Below are 23406 nucleotides of genomic sequence, written 5' to 3' on the forward strand. Positions count from 1 at the left end.
ATCAGATGGCTCTCAGCTGAGAATATTTAGCTTGCTGTGTAGGTGTAGAATAAGCTATAGGATAAATGTCAGATTCTGACAGTAGGGGAAATGCTGCTATCACTGTATAATAATCTCTACAAGAAACTGCACGAAGTAGGAGGCATGAATGCTTTGCTTGTTCCAGGTACAGAAACTATTTAAGATACGTGACTTAAGGCATGAATTCTGGTACCAGCTGGACTTGCAGAGTTAGATCAATTCAGGGCTTGGACTGTGTGCTGCACAAACTCTGAGGCGGGATGCTGAACCGTGACGGTGACCTGATTACTGAATTGTCATTTGTTGAAGATGTCAGAGTTGGGCTACAGAGTGCTGCAGCGCTCTCAGCACCAACCTGACACAATGTAGTTCGTACAAGTGGGTGAGTGTATCCTTTTAGTTCTTGAAGGTGGCTGGTTACTGTGGTGCCCAGGGTCCAAGCTGGTAGCTTTGCTGTCATAACGAACTGCCATCCCTGCGTGGAACTTCAGTGACTGCAGGAGCTTCTCATGATCCTAGACACAGACATAAAGAGATAATGATAGGCTTGGGACCATAGCCTGTTCATAGACTTCTGGTGTAACTTCTGCCATGAATCAAATAATGGAATCCAGTTCCCAAGCTGTTTTGTTTTGTTCTTCTGTCTTTTAGGGAACACTATAAAATTAATCTGGAAAAGTTGCTGAATGATAAAATAATTATCCTCCCTCAGCCTTAGTAGTATTATGTTGTTTAATCTTTGCTGTTTTTTTTTGTTGATTACATTAAAAATAATTTAAAAAATCACTGTGTTGGGTGGATTGGACAATCAAAAATCTAATTTATGTATTTTTTAAACTGTGAGTACTCTTTCCATGCATGATTCTTTAGCACAAGTAGCCTAAGCCTGTTGTTTACAGCATTTCTGCAAATCCTCACTATTTTTAATATATCTCTGTTATATCTAGAGAGATTTCAAATTTTTCTCAAATGTGTGATTCTATATGGATAGCTTATGTGATTATCACAGTAAATTCTTCAGGTTTCTATGGAACTATATAGTCGTTAGTATTTCAGGAATTATTGCTGTTGTTTTAGGTTTATAATTTCAGTGTCATTTTGACATAATTTTCCATAGTCTATATTGAAGCAATCTTGCCCATATCTGTAATTATTTATGTGCTTTAAGAATAAACTTAGATGTTTACATGGAAATTAAACATTTTCATTTTTACAAAGCAGGGTTACTTACCCTGCTTTTATTTAATGATGTTCAGAAGTAGGATTTTGGTTTAGACTCTCTAACTTGAAAATGGATGTGATTAATGTCAGTTTATGCTAACCATGGGTTATGAAGTGATTGATTTCATGTTCTCTGGGATAGCAGACAGCTCTCTTTTCTTAACTGTCTAGGACCTGCCATTGAGCTTGAAAAAGTAAAAGCAGAATCAGTTGAGCCTGAACCTGAGGTACAGAAGACCTTCAATGAAGAAGCAAATACATCAACATACTTTCCTGCCCCTGTTCCAGTAATGGACAAGTATATTCTCGAGAATGGAAAGGTATTTTGAATTAAATGTAGCATGAATGATTTTTAAATGTCCATCAGCTGATTTTCTTGTGTAATTGTCGTGATGTCAGGGTTTTGTAGTGTAACAGCTTACACAGAATTCCTTAGCTTTCATAAAGGTCTACTGTTACGCTGAGGAAAATTGTGGAATTGCACAAATATGAACAGCGTAGAAAATTATCCTTAGTGATGAGAAGCATTGAATGCTGTGCAACACAAGGATATGGTGATGAAATATGCATGCACAAGGAAATTGGTGAGGTACATAAACCCACTAAATGTAGATCAGAGTCGGTAACTCAACATTGTTGAGTTGCAGTAGTCAATAATTTTTTTTCCTTAAAGTTCTTCAGTGGCTTTAATGAGTTGTATCACAGAGAAGCCTTCATGTTTGACTGAATTGGAATCCAGCAGATAATTATGAACTGTGGAATGAAAGTGGGTTCCCTTGAGTCTGGTATGAGTGTTGCCACTAAATTGAGCTGATATGGGGTTACTTTTTAGATATTTCTGTAAAGCTGATGAAATACCACCTAGCTGGTTTCCAGAACCTGATAGTTTTACAGACCTCAGCATGTTTAACACATTGTCTGCTCATCTACCAAGGCCTGCTTTTATACCTGCTGCCATTATCATTAAGTGACTGGGTTTTTTTCCTTTAAAAAATTAAATGTCCTGCAGAAGTGCCTGTCCAGATCCTGTTTCTTAGCATGTGTGTGCATTGGGTACTGTGATCAAAGAACCTTTAAGGAGGAAGCATTTCAGCTTTGGCATACAGTGGAATCACTGATGGAACAGCATGAAATACTTCGTTTTCAGATTTGTGTTACAAGATTGACTGCACAAGTGTCTGTCATTCTTGAAGATGAATTTGACATAATTGTTGAGGACAAAATCTGTGTGAAAAGTAGTATGATCTTGGCAGTTTGACAGGTATTTGGTTCAGATAGGTTTGTTTTTTTCCCCCTAATATATTTAGCATACGTCATTTGCTTGTATATTTTATGTATATTAGTGCAATGGAAGCTTGTCATACAGTACTTTGAGAGTTTGGTTTACTTTATTTTTTCTGCTTAAGGTCTGTGGGATTTGTACACAGCTTTTCCTGCATCTTTACTTCATCTGCCAGCTTGTCACTTTTGTTGCTGAAATTTTCTCTGTCTTTACAGTTATTAATATCTCTTTAACTTTCTTTATGTGGTTTTGGTTTTTTTTTTTTAAGTTCACCAATTTACTGGGGCTTCAGCCAGCTCAGATGCCACAAGTGTGAACTAATAGTATATTTAGAGCACGGTTTTGTCAGTGTTTCTTATTTTTGCCTTTTCTCATTATTCCTTTATTGATGTGCACCACTCCAGTAGCTGAAATACCTTTTTAGAAGTCTTGCCTTTTGTGGATTCTTTCAAAGCAGATAAATCTCTCTCCTCCAGAGGGACAATAGTGACTGGAAAAAGAGCCTATGGCACTCATTTAACAAAGAGAAGGGAGGCCCAGGGAGGGGGGCAATGAGAAGAAAAAAAGATACCCTCACCTGAGATACAGTTTAGATATGTTGCATGTGGTAGCACAGTTGTGATGGTGAGCATTGGTTTGAATTTGCTGTTTCTGCTGCATTGTGCTTGAAGGTTGATCCTGCAGTTTCTGAGAGTGGGGATAACTGTTGTGGAGGGGGATTCTCAGTGCCTACGCCTATTTGGCGGAGGAGAGAAATTAATTGGGGTGATACAAATTTTATATAAAAATATAGATTTATTAAATTCAGTATTCTGAACTCTTGCCACCCCCAACCACTGTATATTAATATTAAAGGTCGTACACGGTTATGAAAACAATTTAGGATAACATATGTACAGGGAATTTGTTATTTAACTAGCAAACATTCAAACTATAAACAGAGAGAGGAGTTTTCCCCGCGGCTTAATGCCATTTGGGATCTTTATGCTATTTGCCCAGCAGAGCGGGCTGAAACTCTTTCTGCTCTATGGCAGAGGCAACAGAGGTATTAAAGCTTTTACTCACAAGCCTTATTATTAATCACCCTCCCAGGCTGTGTCACAGCCTGTGCCTAATGTCCAGACTTCGGGGGATCTCTACCTGTGGACTTGGAGGCTGGAATCTTCCCAGCTTGAGGGGGAGAGGATAAATCTTCCCAGTTTCTGGGGAAATATTAATCTTCTCTAACCTTTTCTCCTGGCGAGGGACGATTTCTGCCTTGGTGCTGCTGGCTTCTTCTGGATGCTTTGTCCAGGAATTATCAGCTTGGCAGGATTTCAGGAGCAGGAGACTGGTTGTTCACGGCTTCAGGCCATGTATGCAGACAATCCAGAGTCTGCTTCCTGGTTATCTCAGCAGCAATGGCTTTTACCAGGCAATGTTAAACAGCGGGCATGCGAAGTGTGCGCGGCTGCTGGGAGTCTGAGCTCCTTAGATAAATCAATGCAGGATCTGGTCCTGATATCAGGATAGCATGCAGATGTGCACAGCTGGCTTAGGAGGCTATAGGCTCCATATATATATATATGTGCAGGCTTACATGAGCTCTGCAAGAAAGGTACGCAGGCAGGTAAGCTGCGATTGAGGGTCAGAGCTGTGTCTGAACCATGCAGGTGAATTAGAGCACGAGGTCTGAGCCTCTGAGCATTGGAGCTATGCTGTGATGTCCAAGCGTGGGGTCTGAGTGGCTAAGCGCTGCAAGTGAGGGTCCGAGCTGAGCTGCCGGTAGGGTCAGAGCACATTGTATACCTGTGCACCCCTATTTATTGAATGTGGGCCAAGATTAATGGCCTCTTTGGCCACTAGAATGGCCAATCACGTTGGCAGTTAGCCAAACCTTACCATCTACAACTACCTGAAGGGACGTTGTAGCCAGGTGGGGGGTGGCCTCTTCTCCCAGGTAACCAGCAATAGAACAAGGGGACACAGTCTCAAGTTGTGCCGGGGGAAGTATAGGCTGGATATCAGGAAGGAGTTCTTCCCAGAGAGAGTGATTTCCCATTGGAATGGGCTGCCCAGGGAGGTGGTGGAGGCACCATCCCTGAGGGTCTTCAAGAAAAGCCTGGATGAGGCACTTAGTGCCATGGTCTAGTTGATTGGATAGGGCTGGGTGCTAGGTTGGACTGGATGATCTTGGAGGTCTCTTCCAACCTGGTTGATTCTATGATTCTATAATAGGCAGAAGCTACTTGCCTGGACTTTCCCAAATATGGGGATCACATGGGTTTACCCCAGGGAGACACGAGCTGGGTGTGTGTGGGCTTACACAACTTGTTTACAACCAGGGGTCCTGGCAGAAAAAGATGTCCAGGCAAGGCATAAGCAAGTCTCTTTTTGGGCCTACAGGCCCTCCAAGGCAATAACATTCCCATTGGTTTCATGGAGCCAAGGATCTGGCTTGTGGGGCATTTCTTCAGCAAGGAGGAAATGGGTTCTGAATCTGGAATGCAGTAAACTTCCCATAGCTTTGGGAGTGATAGGAAACAGCAGTGGGCCTATGTTACAGAAAAGTAAACTGATAATGTGGACAGATTAAATTCTTTGTCATAGCACTGCTAGAAATAGAAAATGGGAGATGTAAGATTTCTGTGTTGGTGCCTGTCTGTCATGTAGTCACTGTTACCGAAAGTGTTTCGTACCAGTGATAACTTCTTTAATGAACGAAGCATGTTCAAAGGAGAGGTGACCTGTCTGAAACATAAATATTAAACATACTTCCTGTAACTTGTTTTCTTTTAACTAACTTAAAGCTAATGAATAATGTAGTATCTTAAGAGACTAAACAGTCTTCAGCAGAGGAGAATCAGATTTTTGATCAGTTGTCACAAAGTCGTGTAACACAGACATTCCAAAGTGGGCATGCCACAATATTTCTAGTCTTTGTTTTCTAAGTAGTTTAAATGCATCTCCACAGATAGCTTTTTCAAGCTCAATACAGAAAAACTGAATTTTAATTAGAATTGATTATTTTCTGAGCGCAGACTGCTCGCTCTGAACTCCCACGCGGTATGTGGACAGCACCAAACGAGTGCGGTGGGGTTTTTTGTTTGTTGGTTTTTAAGCAGTTATGAGGAGGCTTGACAGCAGAGAAGGAAGCTTGAAAAAGGGCCTTTCATATGCTTATTACTAGTTGCATTTCTGTCCATTAGGAAACCTCAGTACTATTCAGACTTGTGGAAAAGTTTATTAGAATCCTGTTAATGCAGAAGGTCCTGTAGGAGAGGCAGCTTGCTTTATAGGATCATAGAATGGTTTAGGTTGGAAGTGACCTCAAAGATCATCTAGTTCCATCCCCCTGCTGTAGGCAGAGACACCTCCCACTAAAATAGGTCACTCAAGGCCTCATCCAACCTGGCCTTCAACATCTTTGGGGAGAGAGCATCCACAACCTCCTCAGGCAACCTGTGTCAGTGTCTCACCACCCTCACTGGAAAGAACCCTTTCCTCGCCTTTAGTTTGAATCTCCCATCTGCCAGTTTAAACCCTTTACTCCTCGTGCTGTCATTACAAGACCTTGCCAGTAGTCCCTCCCCAGCTCTCCTGTAGGCCCCCTTCAGATACTGGAAGGCCACTACAGGGTCTCCTGAAATCCTTCTCCAGTCTGAAAAGCCCCGACTCTCATAGCCTGTCCTTATAAGAGAGGTGCTCCAGCCCTCTGATCGTCTTCATGGCCCTCTTTCTGGCTTTACACTTTGGGGAAGTTAGACCTTTCATTTGTATTGTGTGGTTGGTTTTGGTTGGGTTTTTTTTTAACAGCATAGCTAGTAGCCAGACCATTCATATTTTTCTGTTTAGGTTTTTAAACAACTAGTTGCTTTTGAAGCATGCTGTTGTAATAAAATATTTCTTTGGGTTATAGCTCACATTAATAATTAAAGCAGTTTTCCATTTAAAGGAAAAATGGTATTTGGTTGAATACAGGCAGTAAAATTATGGGTATATAAAATTTTATGGTAACTTTGTCCAATTTTCATTACATTTAATGGGACTTACATGATAGTCTGCAGGTCTGTATGGATAGCAGGCAAGTTTGTGATTTCACATGAAAGAAAGAAAAACTATGAGCAAAACAGCTGATGCAGAGTCTCCTACTAGAGCTTTGCCATAGAAATTTAGTCAGAGGATTGTTTTCTTCAGTTTCTATTCAAGTGTTAGTGTTACATTTGGTCTTATGAGGCCTATATTTTGAATGTAACAATCCAGTTGATAAATACTTTAGGTATTTTGCACCTTTACACATTATCTGTAAAAGTAAGTTCTGGCTTTCAAGTGCAGTGAACTCTTAGCAGTAATTAAAAAAGCTGGGTCACACATTAGCAACGAGCAAGTGTGGATTCAACCAAATGAACATCACCATGTGAGTAAAGCCTTCTGTGTGCAGAAGTTGTTCAAGTGTTTGCACTGTGTACCAGGAATTAGGAGCATAGAAAGTGCAAAGTATTTTCAGTGGTTCCACAAAGGGCGAGTGTTTGCATCCTGGTTGCACTCATATCAGAGCTGTGCCAATTACCAGTGAAGTTGTTTTTCTTGCTGTCGCTTGAAAGTGTTTTGCTGATCAGGACTGTCAGCTCAAGCATACATAGTGGCAGCATAATGATGGTACTCAGATTCTTACCTTGCATTCATCTTAAGTCTGGATAACTGGGGATTTTGGGGCAGAGTGTAGGTCTGTGGGAGTCAGTCCACCATAGTCAATGCTGAGCAAAACTAGAAAGTGCAACTAGACTGGAGCAGCCTCCTTTTGGAGACTTAGAGTGGCTTCACACTGCGTTTCCCACTACCCATATTATCTTGCTTTACTGCTTCAGTGAAATGTTCTCTATTTACCATTGTCTGGCTAGTGGAAAGTTTATGATGTTGTAGCAATAGGTCATTGCCTTACCTAAAAAGAGTGTTCACCTGGATAGATTGATCATACGTGATAGACAAGCTTCATGAAAGAACTGGAAGTCTTACTAAGCTTCCAAACTCTCTTGATTTATATTGAAATTGAATATCTCAATATCCCTTCTTCCCTCCTTTAAACAATTGGCTGATTTTGGCCAACAGATACAGGCTACAACTTAGGAAGCATTTCCCTCTCTACTGCCTCTAATACATTCTTTGGGTAAAGTCTGTTTTAGCCAAAGGGAAGCTTTCACATTAAGGATGATGTTTCATCTTACTCCTGAATTAGGCTGGTTGCAACTGCTTGGTTTATATGCTGTGCATACCTTTGTAATACTGGATGTGTTTACTGTTTCCTTCTTCTGTCTCTGTTCCTGACCATAGTCTTTGAGGAGACAGGCTTTATCGGGGGGAGAAGTAGCAAGTATGAAGAACTGAATACCAACAGGAACTATACTATATAAGAGGTTGACTTGAACTCCCTGACCCACAAAGTTGGAGAAGTTTCAGAAATAGGCAAAATGGATTTGTTCAGCCCTAATTTCTGTTATTATAGTACCTAATATTAATGTTCCTACAGCACTTGGATTCTGTTGTGTGCTACATACCATAGATAAGTTGTTATTATTACTACCTTCTAGGTCCATCTTGGCAGTGGAATTTGGGTAGATGAGGAGAAATGGCACCAGCTGCAAGTAACACAAGGAGATTCAAAGTATACAAAAAATCTAGCGGTTATGATTTGGGGAACAGATGTTCTCAAGAACAGAAGTGTCACAGGAGTTGCAACCAAAAAAAAGAAAGATGCCGTTCCCAAGCCACCTCTCTCACCTCACAAATTAAGCATTGTCAGAGGTAGGTTATTTGAAAACTTTTGCTTCCTGCTTTGGAGTTTAACCATTAATCACTGAGTTGAAAGATGCTTCTTTTCAGCTCATATAAAATTAACTGAATAAAAAAACTGTAATTCAAAATGCTACTGCATTGTGAAGTGCAAATACGTTCAGGAAGAGTAAACCACATTGCAATAGCTGTGCACAGTGCAGGCCTTCACAGCTGAAGAGTTGTACATTGACTTCAGTAAGGTTCGGGAAGAACATCACTTTAAACCACTTGCAGGATAGGATTCTGAGCATGGAGAACAGTAGATTGTTCTGGAATTCATTTATAACGTAATGAGTTTTTAAAATGCATACATTACTTTTAACAAGCCAGAGAGTAGCTTTAGCACATTCTTTCATCCAGAACATAACCAACTCTGGCGTGAGGCACAGAAACCATTACAGCTGTGACTATAAACATACGCACACCTTCAGGGGCAAGAAAGAGTAGTTTTACCCTTTTAAATGGAGAAAGTAGAAATAGTAAAGTGAATTGTTGCACTTGAATTGGAATTTGAACAGGAAGTGTAAATAGCTGACCTGTTTGGCAGGAAAAATTGCAATGACACTTTCAGTAGCTGCAAGCCTGTGTCTGTGTGTGTAGAACTTTGAGAGAGAGAAGGCCTTCTCCTTTATTTAAAGCCAATAGTGAATTTCAGTCCCTTTGTATCATCATGCGTGTGTTTTGCATTCATTTCTGTCTCTCTTGGTATTTCAGGCTTCTTTTTAAGTCAGAACCCAGTCAGTTCCTCACAGAATACATACTGATTTAGATTTCTAAGTTCTGTGTCCATTCTAAACTGAAGTAGGGCTGAAAGAAATCTCCTTCTTTGATTTAATTTCATTATTCTACATTTCCTGTTCTTAGATGCTGTGTGCTCTTAACTATGAACTATTTAAGAGCTCCTGTAGTCTGCCTTGCAGGTGCCATGTTTTGAAAGTAAGAAATATGATCCCTCTTGGAGTGAATGTGTGTGCCTGTGTGGTGTGGGGAAAGGTTGGAATTCGATCTTCATATTGTCATCTTTCTTAGTTTGTGGTAGACAGTTAGTAAAAGACAGGTGTTTTTTACTGATCTGTCTCAAGAATGTATGTGGATGTGCAAGCTGTTCCATGCTGATCTTCTAGTTGTGGCTAGAACCTTTTTGATATGATTCTAACATGTGTAGCAGAGTAATGATGTACTGGCCACATAAGGAATCCACTCTGTGGCTGTGGCTACCTTTGTCAGCTCCTGATGGGAAACAGGATTGTTACCGAGATGCACGCTTACAATCACACAGTAAAAAGAGATTATTTTTCACTGGCCTGTTGCAAAGAGCTTTCTAGGTTGCCTGCTGGAGGCTGTTGCTCCTCAGCACTGCTGGCAAGGTTGCTTATTTGACAGTTTCTTCTACTTCAGTCAGGACCATGCTATGTTTGTTGAGCCATGTGAATGATAGCTTTCCTCAAACTCCCTTGTTTTGACCACAGTGAGCTTGGGAGTATGCTCCAACAGATCCATGGTGAAATGCAGATGAGGCCCTTTCCTTTCTTCCATACCTTTCTATTGCTAGCATTTCAGCTTTTCTTTATCTCCTCATTTTTTCTAACCTCAACCCTCATTTGAGCTCTGCTGTTACGCAGACTTGTTTTCCATGTTCCTCTTCACAGTGTTTCTTTCATCTTGTCTTTGACTTTTTTTTGTTAGACTCAAGACTGTACAAATCTCTTTCTGAACCAGTTAAACTGCATGACCCATGGTTTAGGTGACAGCAGACATGCTTCCTCTATCGGTGGTACTGGGTAGCACAAACCTGCGATTTCACACGTTGTGGTGTTCTTTACATTTGCATCAATGTTAGCAATGTCCCTTCATGACAGCAGCATTTCCTGGAAAGTTGGAAGTGATCAAAGAGAAAGTTGTTACGGAAAAGACAGCAAAACAGATGAAAGAAAATGAATAGCAACTAGACACATGGTGAAATGTGAGGAAGTTAGTGTTTACACAGTCATTTCTATCAGAGAAGTAAAACTCCTTGTTAGTCATTGAGGTCTGCTTGAATCCTTGGTCCTGTCAGAAATATGTAATTTCCTCAAGCCAAAGAAGACACATAGACCACAGATTTCTCTTTGGAGTCCCTAGGGCAGTATACTTATATGACTGCTAAGCAGATTTTTCAGCCTCTCAGAGGTAAAAGACAAAAACCTGTGATGATCATGGATGTATCCAGATCATAATGACTTGTAAGAACTGCAGCTGATGAGTGAGTTCTGTCGAGTGATTCTTTGCTTGACATTATGGCTAAAGTAATAACATAGCCAGACTTTTACTGGAAGTTCAACTTCCTAGGTGTATCTAATTCAACCTGAGAGTGTTCCTGAGATTGTTGTAGTACAAGCTTGTGTCTTACAGACACCCTATATTTCTTCAGGTTCTCAGTGACGTGCCTCTTCTTAGTTGTTGTGTTTCAACTCACAGTTTACTGATTATCAATATTTCAGCTACTGGGCTGCATACCGAGTAATTTTATATTCAGTACATCATACACCATAAAATCCACATTGTTTAGATGTTCTCATCACTCTGTGGACACAGACTGACTTGCTTAAAACAGATTTTTGAATGGCAGCATTAGCTCTTAATGTGTCTGATATCTGTAGCTTCTTAAAAATCCCTGCTGTGTAGTATGTAATAAAGAAATTATTAAAAGTCTGATGCATAGGCACTGTTATAAACTTTAATGCAAAATAAGCTTTTGTAAAACTTTTTAGAGGTTTCCAAATGAACTACAAAGCATGCACAGTACTTAATTTTCATAACTTTTTAATATGATGCATTAGAAATGTTGTAAACCATGTTAATTAAGTGATAATCTCTATGGCTTTCTGTATACGAAGCAATAAACAGCTACTGGAATAAGATTACTAGGCGAAGCAGAACAGAGTTTAACCAATCTGGGGAGCTACACAACAAAATACATTCTTCTGGTTATGAAAACAGAAAAGCCAAAACCTGCCTGTCACTAAGGAGTTGGGTGTGTTGCACCATCACTGCTCTCAGTAACAGGGATACTGGCTCCAAACCACCGACTGTGAAGCAGAGCTCTCTCAGCTTTCATTGCCCTCATTGCTTTTGCAGTTATTACTGTTGCTTGCTTTTTGTATTCCAGTTCACAAAATGTATTCTGCAAGCATGCAAGAAGATGGCTCTCACCCTGTCTAATTTACTACCAAAAGTGAAAAGTGCCCATCGACAGGGTGTCTGATGAAGCTGCAGGCAGTAGTGCATGTTGAACAGATTTAAAAGATGAAAGAAATTGGTTAATATCTTTTCCTACTGGTTACTGCTTCTCTTCCTAACCATTAGCATTGGCTTACTGTCTTGAAGCTGTGAAGGTAGGAGTGACTCACTGGAACTGTAGAAAACAATGTTCTGGTGAGACTGTCACCTGGGAAGAGATTCTCAATGTGCTGTGGATACGGACAAATACCAGAGTTAGGCAGGCAAGTGTGACACTGTTACAGGTTCTATTTATCCTTGTTTCTGTATAGAAAGCCTGTTAATGTACTCACAGCGTAACTGGAAACCAGTCACGATAAAGATTCAAGCCTCTTGAAAAATCTTGACTTTAACAAGATAGCCAGTGAATCAATGAAAGCATCTGCCAGAAATATACACAGTGCTTATTCACTCTGTTCTCTCTCTTGAGTAGTTAGCCCAAAACAGGGCTATATTCTTTCCTAAAAATATCCTAATGACTCTCTCTTTCTTTTTTTTTTTTTCCCTCTCCAGAATGTTTATATGATAGAATAGCACAAGAAACTGTGGATGAAACCGAAATTGCACAGAGACTCTCCAAAGTCAACAAGTACATCTGTGAAAAAATCATGGATATCAATAAATCGTGTAAAAATGAAGAAAGGAGGGAAAGTGCAAAGTTCAATTTGCAATAAATTTTGGATTTTTAATAAAGTCTTAGTGTTTTACTTAAGTGTTGGTTTTTGATTTGCGTGACATTTTGGCTGATGAGAGGAACTGGCATCAAGCATTGCTCTCTCCTATAAGTGAGTCTTTTTTTCCTCGAACGATTCTGTCAGAAGCCTTTTGATGATGTAACCTGCTTTTAAATAATGTAAGATATATTGTTAAGTCCACTCACAATGAAACAGTGAACTTTGAAAAGGTTTTTTTACAGCGAGTTGCAGTACGTTACCTGCGGTTGTATGTTTTCGGAGGTTGTAATTCTGCGAGCGCCAATCCATTTTGCCTACCTTTTGTTTTACTGGAGTTATGAACCTAGGCTGCAGTAAACATCTGCTTAGAAGGAAGAACTGTACAAAATCCACTTTGCTATTGAAAAAAGGTTTTAAATGTATTTTACAGAGCATTTTTTTTTCTGAACTGAAATTTTAATGGTTTGGTTTTTTAATAAACCTTTGTTTTGACCTCTGAACAAGATATTTGGTCAAAAATATACAAAAGAACTCTTCCTTTCTCACTTGGTGTCTTGTGGATAGACCACCAGTGCTGTCATATTTAAAAATTGAAAAACCCAGAACAAACAACGCAACAAAGAATCCCAAAGCTGGAAGCTGCAAACCCATCATTATTTATTTGAAAACAAAAACTCAAAGCAGTTATTTTTAAGTTTTGTTTTTTTCCAGGCACCAAAGCACTTTTCAGATTTCTGGTTGTGGTACAATGCTTTTCAGTATGTCCATGTTACTGTTCTTGAAACACTATATTTTTAGTGTCTTTGTACTTTCAAGCAATTTTAGGATTGCCACGCTGTGGCAAGGTTATGTATAATAGACATTTTAGTACCGTTTTGTCTGAGTCCTTAATTTAACTATGGACAATTTTGGCACAAATGAAAAATAAAAACCATTTTCTACACTGAAGTTAGACTTGTGGTGCAAAATGATAAGGAGTAATTGTTGTCTGAATTATATCTCATTGTCTGTAAGTGAAAGAAAACAACCTGAGGGCTTGTTTAATGAAGGATTTGGAGGATAAGGTTTGTAGAGGTAACTGATCTGTTTAGAGGATGTGTTGTATCTTCGTTAACCTTCCATGCGTTTTACACATGCAGTTGTGATTTCAGGCTGTCATCAGCGTTTGTTTCTCTTCTACCACTGCAGTTCTGCTTCCTGTAGTTTGAAAGACTTTATGATTTTTTTACCATCATCTTGTAGCACTGCTAAACCCTATTGTTAAGCCTGTTTCAATTTTGTGTATGTGTAGTTTGGAATGGAGACATGCAAGGATTCTGTCGAAAAAAAAGGTTGGGGTGGTGGAAGAAAGGAGAAGGGAGCAGAGGACGTGTGCTAGAACTGCAGTGCCTGCTTTGGAAGGGATGGACAAAATCACCATGTCTTCCCCTGTGCATCACAAGCTTAAATGATGTCTTAGTTCAAGGTGTGTTTTCTGCTTTGTAAAGTGCAATTTCATGATTGACTTGTGCCAATCTGAGTGTGCTGTGCTGTCAAATGTGCCCCACTTTTGCTGCTTGTGTCCCTGCATTCCTGTCCCTTTCCTTAAACTGAACTTGTGGTTGGACAGATGTGTCAAATCTCTCTGATTTCCAAGGTCTACTTTGTCAGAGCTGCCGCCAGTGGAGCAATCACAGTGAGGGACAGAAAGAGGAGGAGAGGCGTTTTTATGGTGACTTGTGTGTGCCCTGAGATTGCATTTAACAGCCTGGCTTGTCTCCTGTTAAATCTCTAAGTGTTCTTAGGTAGTGTTTAATGAAGTGCATAAATGTTTATGCTTCCTAATTTGGGATGCTAAATAGCAAATTAGTGTTGGTAATGTCAGTGCATGTATCCTTTTATTAATTAAAGAACAAAATAGAGATAACATTGAAGAAACACTTAAACAGCAAGTTCCCACTTTTCAAGCAGGCTTCTAAACGCACAATTTCTTTCAAAGTGGTACTGGGGCAATCCACTGGTTGGGAGCAAAATGTCCATAATTCCTTCCATCCTTTATTGCTTCAGTACTGATGTGTTTTCATTGTAACAGATTCTTTAATGAGAAAATCATGCTGCTCTTCTTAGAAGATAAGCCTGTTTGAGGCAGCATTTTATGAAACCTGGGAAAAGCAGATTAGCATTTAATTAGTTAGGACTCCACCCTGGCCCCAAAAATCAGAGATTGTAAGTCTTTCTGTGAAACCAGCATCATTTTTCTAAGGCTTCTCCTTGACATACTTGTCCCCTCAGACATCAGTGTTGCCTGTTGCTGTTCTCTTTGGGGAAGGTGTCTTGGAAGTCTAAGTTCATTGCTTCCTGGATTTTCTAGTGGCCCAGGCCCAGCAGACAGAAGTGTTCAGGCAGCAGAAAAGGGTTCATTTTAATTTGAAGAGTCATGTTTTGGGGGGGCTAATATCCTTTGGACTGGGCAGCTGGCATTTAATGTGAGCATTGCCTGAAGCTGTGTTGAGTTATGGCAAAGAACCATGGCATGTTAAAGGTGTGCACCTCTTTTGTGTATTAAAACTTCCAACTGAATCTTTGAGTTACTGGAAAGAAGTTCTTGCCAATGATGAGCCAGTCTTGCACACGGTGGTTGTGAGGCAATGTGTGGAGGGCTGTGCAGTGGCCAACAGGTCTGTGTAAGGAACAGCTTTACCAATGGTGCTTGGTCACTACTCTTGTCTTCCTTCCACATGAACCTGCATGAAGATCATACATCCTGCACAGTGTGTCTGCTTCAGACAGGAGAATAGGCTACAGCTGTACTGTGCGCTGACATCACCCAAGGAAAACACAGACTTATGAGGTAGCTTTTCTGCATTGAGATACCGCTGTGTGAAGTTCATTTCACTGTCTATATATTGCATTCATAGCCACTGCTGTTACTGGTATGTTCATTCTTCCATTATCATGCCTGCCTGCACGGCTTTGAATTGTTTGTAACAGAGCTGCAAGGTATCTACCATAGGAAACTTGATGCAAAAACAGTGCCTACTTTTCCCTGCTCCAGCTTAACTTCATATCTGTGCATCATGTGAAACAGGAGAGAGCTGTGACATAAATTAAGTAGGTTGTATTACACCTGTGCCGTACCTCTTGTTCATTGTCGTAAGGTTTGTGCTGTGCGGTTACTTTGTGCTTGGATTTGTAAGCATCAGAAAAACACAGATTTAAGAGGAACTGACTTTTTATCCTGAGAGAGCAGTGCATGCTCTTTAATTTTTTTTTTTTTTTCATCAAAGAAGGAAGAAGGTAGTACTGTTCATAGAATCAAGCAGGTTGGAAGAGATAATTTGATCCTTTGTTGCCATACATCGCTGCAGCAATTTGTGATAGTCATAACCTGATCCATACTAAACTGCTTCTTGCATGCTTGCAAGGAGGTGGTGGAGTCACCCACCCTGGATGTATTTAAGGTTTGTTTGTATGTGCTGCTTAGGGATATGTCTTAAAGTGAATCTTGTAGAGTAGGGTTATAGGATGGACTTGGTGATCCAAAATGGATATTTCTGTGAAGCAAAATGAGTGTCAACAAAAAAGGCTTTATTTTCTATTAATGACTTTATAAGGGAGATGAGCTGTTACATTAAAGGAAAAAATCCTAGCAGATGTTTTAATACCTAAATCAAGATGACTAGGCACTCAACTGAAAAAAAAAGGCTAGTATTTGTTAGAGATGAAAAAATATTGTTCGATATCGGAACAGGTGTGGATTTGGTGATGCTTTATAGAGATATGAGGGGGGGGGTTTAATACGTTTGGACTGAAATATTTAATCATCTCAAAGCTGAACTCTAAGGAGAAGGAATTTAAGGTTGCAGTTGGGTAGCTATTGAGCATGACTGTCAGAGAAAGGCAGTCTCCCTGTGGGGGTTCACTTCTTTGCACCGTACCTTTGATGTTATATCTGATAGATTACTATGATGCTGCTTTGTCATTGTAAGCATAGATTATTGTCTGCTTGGAAGTCTTAAGTAGCAATAAATTGAACTTTTGGGGGATTTAGTGCGATTCTAAAGATAATTCACCCTCATATTTCCAGAATCTATAGATTTTTTTTAAAAACTAAAGCTAAGTGCAGGACACTGTTAAAATAGTACTGTCTCAGTGGAAAACCTCAAAGGCATGAAGATGTTCTCATCTGGGAACGTTCTGTATGAGCTGTAGCTTCGCGGTGTGTTAGCTGCGTCTGTAACTCTGGAGAAACCTGCTTTGGCCAGCTGCTGAAGGGCGAAGCAAACTCTGGTGCATGGAGCTGTACCGAGGTTTACTTCAGTATTCTATCTTCTTGTGAGTGACCACTTTTGGAAAGGTCCAAAGATAAAATTGTGCTCCTTCAGAAATGAGGTGGTAGTGTTCTCAGTCTTTCTGAAAAATATTTGTCATGCTCTGCATGCCTTTGGTCTGGGATTGATGAAGTCATAACATCAATTGCTTAGGCTTTATTGGTTTCATTTTTTTCATGGCAACAGCGTGGAACTGTGAAGTGATTCATACAACACTGAGGCAATAAAAACGTTATGAAGTGCAATCATTGCATGTTTCATGCTCGGTAGCTAATTTTTAATTTCACCATCTTGGGCAGTTTTTCATCCCCTCAGGCTTCCTAAATAGGAAAGGAAAATCATTTGGAAAAGAGGAACGGTGATTTGAAAAAGGAATTAATTTACTTGGCTATTCATTTGCTTTACTTTTGCAATTATTTCTGCTGTTTATGTTTGAGCAATGACTTCGCTCTGTGCATTGGTTACCCACTTACTTGTTCAGCCCTGCGGTGAAATCACAATCCTGTGGTTGTGACATCATTTGTTTACCTTAGAGAGGAAAATAACTCAGCTGTGACATCAGGGAAAGTTGCGTTATGTCTGGATGGGAACAGAAGACAAAGTGAGTCTGGGAAAGAGGAGAGCTGAGCCTAATATTTTTGTGTGTGTGCATGCTGCTTTCTGACTAGAAAATGTCTTGCAAAGGAAGTTATTTACTTTTAAATGCACAAATCATTAAAAAAAAAAACCTGATGGTAAGAGCTCAATGGAAATAAACTCTTTATTAGTATGTAGCTTTTATGCAGCCAGCTACCTACTTTCTTATTAAATGCTAGTCTTCTGTAACTTTAAATTCAAGAGTCACATCAAATTTATTGAACACCCAAGGAGAGAGGTAGGCTGGGGGTGATTTACCTTCTGTTGTAGCAAAACAACTGCTAGAAGTCCTGTGAAATATAAGATAAGTAATTCTCTTGTTGATGCTTTTGTATCCTTTATAGTTAGCATGAGCTTTCATGCTTTTAGGGTGGAGAAAGACACAGGCTTCCTGGGACAGGCTGATTATCAGAGAAGTTGGCTGTGAAGGCCGTTTGGTGTTCACCCTGCTCAGTATGAAGGAGGTGCTGGAGCAGCAGTAAAGGGAACATGTCTTGATGGTGCCATATCACACTGCTACCAGCCCCTTCCACATGAGACTGAGATGAATGAAAAAGCTTATATGGGAAGGTTTCATATTCTTTCTTTCATAGTCAAATATATTTTAGAAGTCTTCCCAAATGTTTATGTAAATCTTACTGAACTGTAGCTTAAGATGTTGGTGGTTTTTCTTTTTCTAACAGTGTAATTTCTCGTGTTTTTCCATTTGTCTTGGCTAAGCAGAGTGGAAGTTTTATGGGAAACATCTTTCTCCATGTTTGTGTTGGGATATTAGCCCTCTGATACTTGAAAATAGTCCATTTGGACATTTCACATCTGTGAGCCAGATGCACTGTGGTCATCCCTTTCTGTATGGAGTCCTCTGCAGGATTTATGGAGTTGCCTTTGGAGAGTAATTCTCAAAATAAGTAGTGTTGGAGGTGGATGAGGCAAAGCATCTGTCTCTAAGTTAATGTTCTGTGGTTCTGTTCCTTAAAGAGTTTTTAGATTATGAAAAACCAAAACTTCTGAAAGTAGATTCCCCCCTCCATGCATTGTATATTAAGATACTTTGACACTTACTGGTTTCTCTGCACATGCAAGGAGACTTCTATTCTTCCAGGACCACTGTACACTAAGTTTTACGTTTCACCATACATCCTTACAGGAATAAGGAATTCAGGACATGGAATTTAAAGCTAAGCAGGAGGGATGGTAATGTACCATCACCTTCGCTTTGAAGCACAAAGCAAGGAGGCACTCTCATTGTTGGGACACAGGGTAGGACAATCCTAGAGGATATCTTGTCTTTAGGTATAGTCCTCTAAAGGTAACTTATTGCCACGCTGGTAAAAATGTGTAACTTACACTCTCCACTTTCCTGACTTAAAAAGTAATTGATATCCACTTGGCAGTAGCCAAGGAATAGGTTGTGATCAGTGAGGCTGCATCACTAATATGTTTTGTATGTCAAAATGTGCTGACTAAATTTGCCATTTGGGGAAAAGGGTGTGCACAGGATCACAGGATGTTAAGGGTTGGAAGGGACCAAAAGAGATCGAGTCCAACCCCCCTGCCACAGCAGGAATGTACAATCTAGCTCAGGTCACACAGGAACACATCCAGACAGGCCTTGAAAGGCTCCAGAGAAGGAGACTCCACAACCTCTCTGGGAGCCTATTTCAGTGTTCTGGGACCCTTCCAGTAAAGAAGTTCCCCCTTGTGTTGAGCTGGAACCTCCTGTGCTGCAGCTTCCATCCATTGCTCCTTGTCCTATCCCAGGGAGCAAGTGAGCAGAGCCTGTCCCCTCCCTCCTGACCCCCAGCCCCCAGATATTTATAAACATTTATTAAATCTCCTTTCAGTTTTCTCCAGACTAAAAAGCCCCAGATCCTTCAGCCTTTCCTCATCAGGCAACGTTCCAGTCTCCTCACCATCCTCGTAGCCCTCCACTGGACTCTCTTAATCAGAGAGAGTCAGCAGCCAAACATCAAAATCTCAAGCAGTCTGTCTGACATTTAAGGTTGCAGTCAGTGAGAACTTTATGAATTAAAAAAAAAAAAAAAGTCAAGTCACTCTTAACATGCCAAGAATTTAGCCTTTAACAAGTATGATTCTATGATTCTGTTAAAAACCCGAATAATCAGTGTGTTCTGCAGCCAGGGACCTCTGCCTCTCTCTGGAGCATGTACACAGTTGTGTGTTTACAGATGTGTTGTACCTCTATTCTGTATCACTGTGTCTATGCCATGGAAGTCTGCAAATGGATAATTTGTCCATCCCCGTCTGTTGTCCTGGTCTCCCTTTTTCTTTTCTGTTCCTTCTGCAAGTGAAAGACAATCTTCTGGTAAGGGAACTGAAGCATTTCACAACTCCTGCCTTGCAGGTTGCCAGCAAGCTTCTGAGGTGAAATACCTGCTTCTTGGTTCTTGGAGATATGTGACAGAGCTAGAGCATTTCCTTAGGAGGTCTGGTGCTGCTGCTGTCAGTGTAAGGCACTTCACAGTTAAGGGACTTCACACAGTAGCATTTTCTTTTTTCTTGCTGTGTCAAAGCATAGATTGAAGTAAAGAAAATTTTATATGAAGAGCTCAAAGTGGTAAGGTGGAATAAGTAAAGCCCTCAGCAGTGTCTCTAAAAACATTAATTTCTCAAAGCAGAGCATCCACTGCTTCTTCAGAGGTTCAGCAGCCTGGAAGTTTGCCACCTAATTGCAGTGTCTAAGCTTGGTTTGTCATTTCCATTGGATGAGCAATGCCACTTTAACAGTTTATACTAATCCATGACTTGAAATTGCCCTCTAGGACTCCCTTTTTCCATTTACTACAGGAAAAACTGCCATCTCTTGATCTCAGGAAGAGCTATTTCAAAATTCAGTGATCTAAATACAGTTCTTGAGTGGGATGTTCTTTGCTGTTGAGTTACATGCCTAAAGATGGGTGAGAGATGGGTTGTAGCGCATCTGCTGGTGAATCATTCGACAAGATGCAGAATGCATCCAAAAGCTTTGCTGGGTTGGTCCTCTGAAGTGAAACCTTATCTGGGCAACACTATGATGCTTGAGAAGCCAGTGTTAAATCCATCTGTAGTGGCTGGCTACCCTTGTTGCTCAACTTGTGCCTTATTTCTCTGAATTTTTCTGGTTTAACTTCTTCTTCCTGGTCCTTCTTTTGTCTGCTTTAATATCTTGCCTCTGTATTTCTCTGCCTCATGAATGTTTTGGTAGACTGGGTGTCATCAGTCTTCTGCTGCCAAATGTTTTCTAGGTTGTGACTTATCTTTGTAACATTTTTCCTTTGCATCTACCTAAATTCATTTTAATGTTATGAGAATACATTCTCTAGAGCAGTTACTAATATTCTCTTAAGTACTCTGTTTGGTTCAGTTAATGTGATAGAATCCTGTGGTTTAGGATGCGTGTCACTTCGTGTTAGAATGTCCTATGCAATAGTTGTAATATGATTTTTGTGGGGCAAACATAATTTACCTCTGTAGAAGAAAAGGATGTTTAATTGATTCTTGATCCAGTGTAATTACCTTTTTTACTATATTATTAAGTATAGCTGTGTCATAAAAATTTTGTTCTTCAAATGAATACTTATGTCTAATACATTTCCCTCTTTGACTTGGTAGTACATGTGTGCCAACGACAAGACAGAGCATGTTCTACCTGCCTGCCAAAATGTTTATTCATGTATTCATAGCTCCACCAGGGAAGTGGGGGACGGTGCCAAGCCAGGCTGTAAAGAGCAGCAGGTGAGCAGAGTTTCACAGAATCACAGAATGTCAGGAGCTGGAGGGGACCTCAGAAGCTCATCCAGTCCAACCTCCTGCCAGAGCAGGATCACCTAGAGCAGATCACACGGGAAGACCTCCAGGTGGGTTTTGAGTATCTCCAGAGAAGGAGACTCCAGAACTCCTCTGGGCAGCCTGTTCCAATGCTCTGCAACTCTCACAGGGAAAAAAAATCATCCTCGTGTTTAAATAAAACTTCCTATGCCTCAGCTTCCACCCATTGCCCCCTGTCCTGTCATTGGGCATCACCCAGCAGAGCCTGACTCTGTCCTCCTGGCACTCACCTTTACCTATTTATAACCATTGATGAGATCACCTCTCAGTCTTCTCCAAGCTAAAGACCCCTGCTCCCTCAGGTTCTCCTTGTAAGAGAGATGTTCCTCTTCACAGTGAAGAAGACACTGAAATAGAGAAGCTCAGAGGAAAGGGAACCCACAGTTGCTTTACTACCATCCTTGGGATGGTAGTACCATCCTCAGGATAGTTACGGAGTTTTCTTGGTTGATGATGCCCATGCATTGCCAAAGAATGGTGAAGGGCTGCTGTCACTGTGCTCTTCCATGTGCTTGGAATCTAAGGAAGGTGTCCTTAGAGACAGGCAGCATCTTTCTGGAATTGTTTCCTTCTGGAGCTTCCAGCCAAACCTCAGAAAGGGATCAGACTGACAATAGAAGATGTTCTACATCAGCTCTTCCTGGCTCTGATAAATTAAAGGCTGCTTTAGATAGGAATTACACATGTTTTGTTTGACCATGCCCGTTAGATAATTAATATTCCCAGTTAACCCCAGAGACAAGATGAGGAACTGCCAACTTCTGCCTCTGAGATGCTTTAATGAAAATTGTTCTCTGCCAGAATTTTGAAGGTCAAACCCAGCTTAAATATGTAAACACAATTTATATCAAGGTAAAGGAAAAAAAAACTTGTAATTAATCTTTTTCCTAAGTAGTCCCTTTCTTCCTTTGTGAATTTGCAATAGTGTCAAACAAGGTTCTTCCACATTTCCTTCATCCTTTCTCTGAAGATCCCTGTTAATTAACTTAGTAATTCATAAATGTTATGAAACTATGTTATTGGCTTATTTTGATTTGTAGAGGCATCAGGAAATTTGTCTGCTGCACCTTTTGACAAGTAATTAATGCTTGACTCATAAATGCCTATTGCTATGTTTTATGCTTCCTATTGATTCGAAATGAAAAGCTCTGCCATTTTTAAAGCTCACATGCTGCTTCAGCCAGCATTTGTTTACCAAGAGTGGAGAGGACAGCATCATGGAGCTGATCTGGTTTCAGTGGCAACCCTCATTTGATAAACTCAAGGAAAAAAATACTTGTAATGTCCTGCCTAATCTGGACTTCCTCCCTCAAGGAGTGACTGAGGGTGGCCCTTTCCCACATGCTTTGGGAGTGTGTAGGTTTTAACTAACTAGAAGCTTAATGACGGGAGGGGTAAGATCAGAGCAGTTCCAGTGCATGTTGTAATAGTGAGGGCAGAAACCAGTTGATTCTCTTATGATCCCACCCAGGTGCTGCAGTATTATTGCTCTGGGCAAGGCCTTGGTGATGTTTTGCAGGGTTATGGGTGGTGCAGAAGTTGCTCTCATGGTCTGCCTAATTACCTGACTGGTCCAATTTCCTGCTCTCCTCAGGTCAGGTAGAACCTGTACCTGAGATGTTTCGACTTCATGTGCCAAGATGTTGTCAGTTTTTCATTCTCTCTGGATAGAAGTTTTACTGTCTCACCACAACCTGACCTATGGCGAGATCCACAAAGTAACAGTTGTTCCATCACCTCAGCTAGCTTTGCTGATGTAGAAGAGCAACACTGCTGCACTAAGGAAGGCCACTATTCTCTGCCAACCCTCCCATGCTCCATATGTGAGAGTGCAAGCTTATTACAGCTGCCACAATTCAGATAGCTTTCTGCAGGGGGTTCAGCTTGGGTCTTTGGTGCTTCCGTGGTGTACTGTCTACCACTGCTGTGTCAGCTTGTAGGCGTTTAACACTCACCTTGAGTTTTAAATAGTCAAAATTGGTGATCAAGTTATTGTAACTGATGTGGCAGTCACAATGTGAGAGTCTGTGAGTAGAGGATAGCCTGCACGGGTCCATTTGTAGCTGTTGGTGTCTGCACTTAGGGATGGGTTTCTCCCACATTGATACTTTGTGAGAAATTCCTCTAGCTCACTCCTCAGGGAATGTGCACAGCATTTTCTTCTACTTGAACAAGGAGTGTGTATATATATACACGCAGAGAGGCAGTTCTGCACATTTTGGGATTTTTAGTTCAAAATTATTTTCTGGTCCAGGAAACGTGCTTTGATGGAGATTTTTTAGGAGAAGGATATGTTCTTTGCCAGTGTTGCCTCTACTCTGCATATGAGAATTATCTCTTTGTCAGGTATTCCTAATGTAATTAC

At 40.5% G+C, this 23406-nt stretch overlaps 1 protein-coding gene across 18 annotated transcripts in view; it reads left to right on the forward strand.

The window, feature by feature from the left end:
* BEND5 (BEN domain containing 5) overlaps positions 1–23406 on the forward strand; it is a 1203882-nt gene that overhangs the window by 710760 nt on the left and 469716 nt on the right. For 6 of the 18 annotated variants that reach the window (XM_064147563.1, XM_064147550.1, XM_064147564.1 and 3 more), the window contains 3 exons: positions 1414–1562; positions 8092–8305; positions 12107–13215. The exons of 11 other annotated variants lie outside the window; for them this stretch is intronic. In XM_064147563.1, the coding sequence (XP_064003633.1) occupies positions 1414–1562; positions 8092–8305; positions 12107–12267 (524 nt within the window). In that variant the 3' untranslated portion in view covers positions 12268–13215. Of the gene's footprint in view, positions 1–1413; positions 1563–8091; positions 8306–12106; positions 13216–23406 lie in introns of those variants that run through there. One more of the 18 variants, XM_064147560.1, reaches the window with a different exon arrangement.

Source organism: Pogoniulus pusillus, chromosome 8 (assembly GCF_015220805.1).
Source record: "Pogoniulus pusillus isolate bPogPus1 chromosome 8, bPogPus1.pri, whole genome shotgun sequence".
Taxonomy (NCBI): domain Eukaryota; kingdom Metazoa; phylum Chordata; class Aves; order Piciformes; family Lybiidae; genus Pogoniulus; species Pogoniulus pusillus.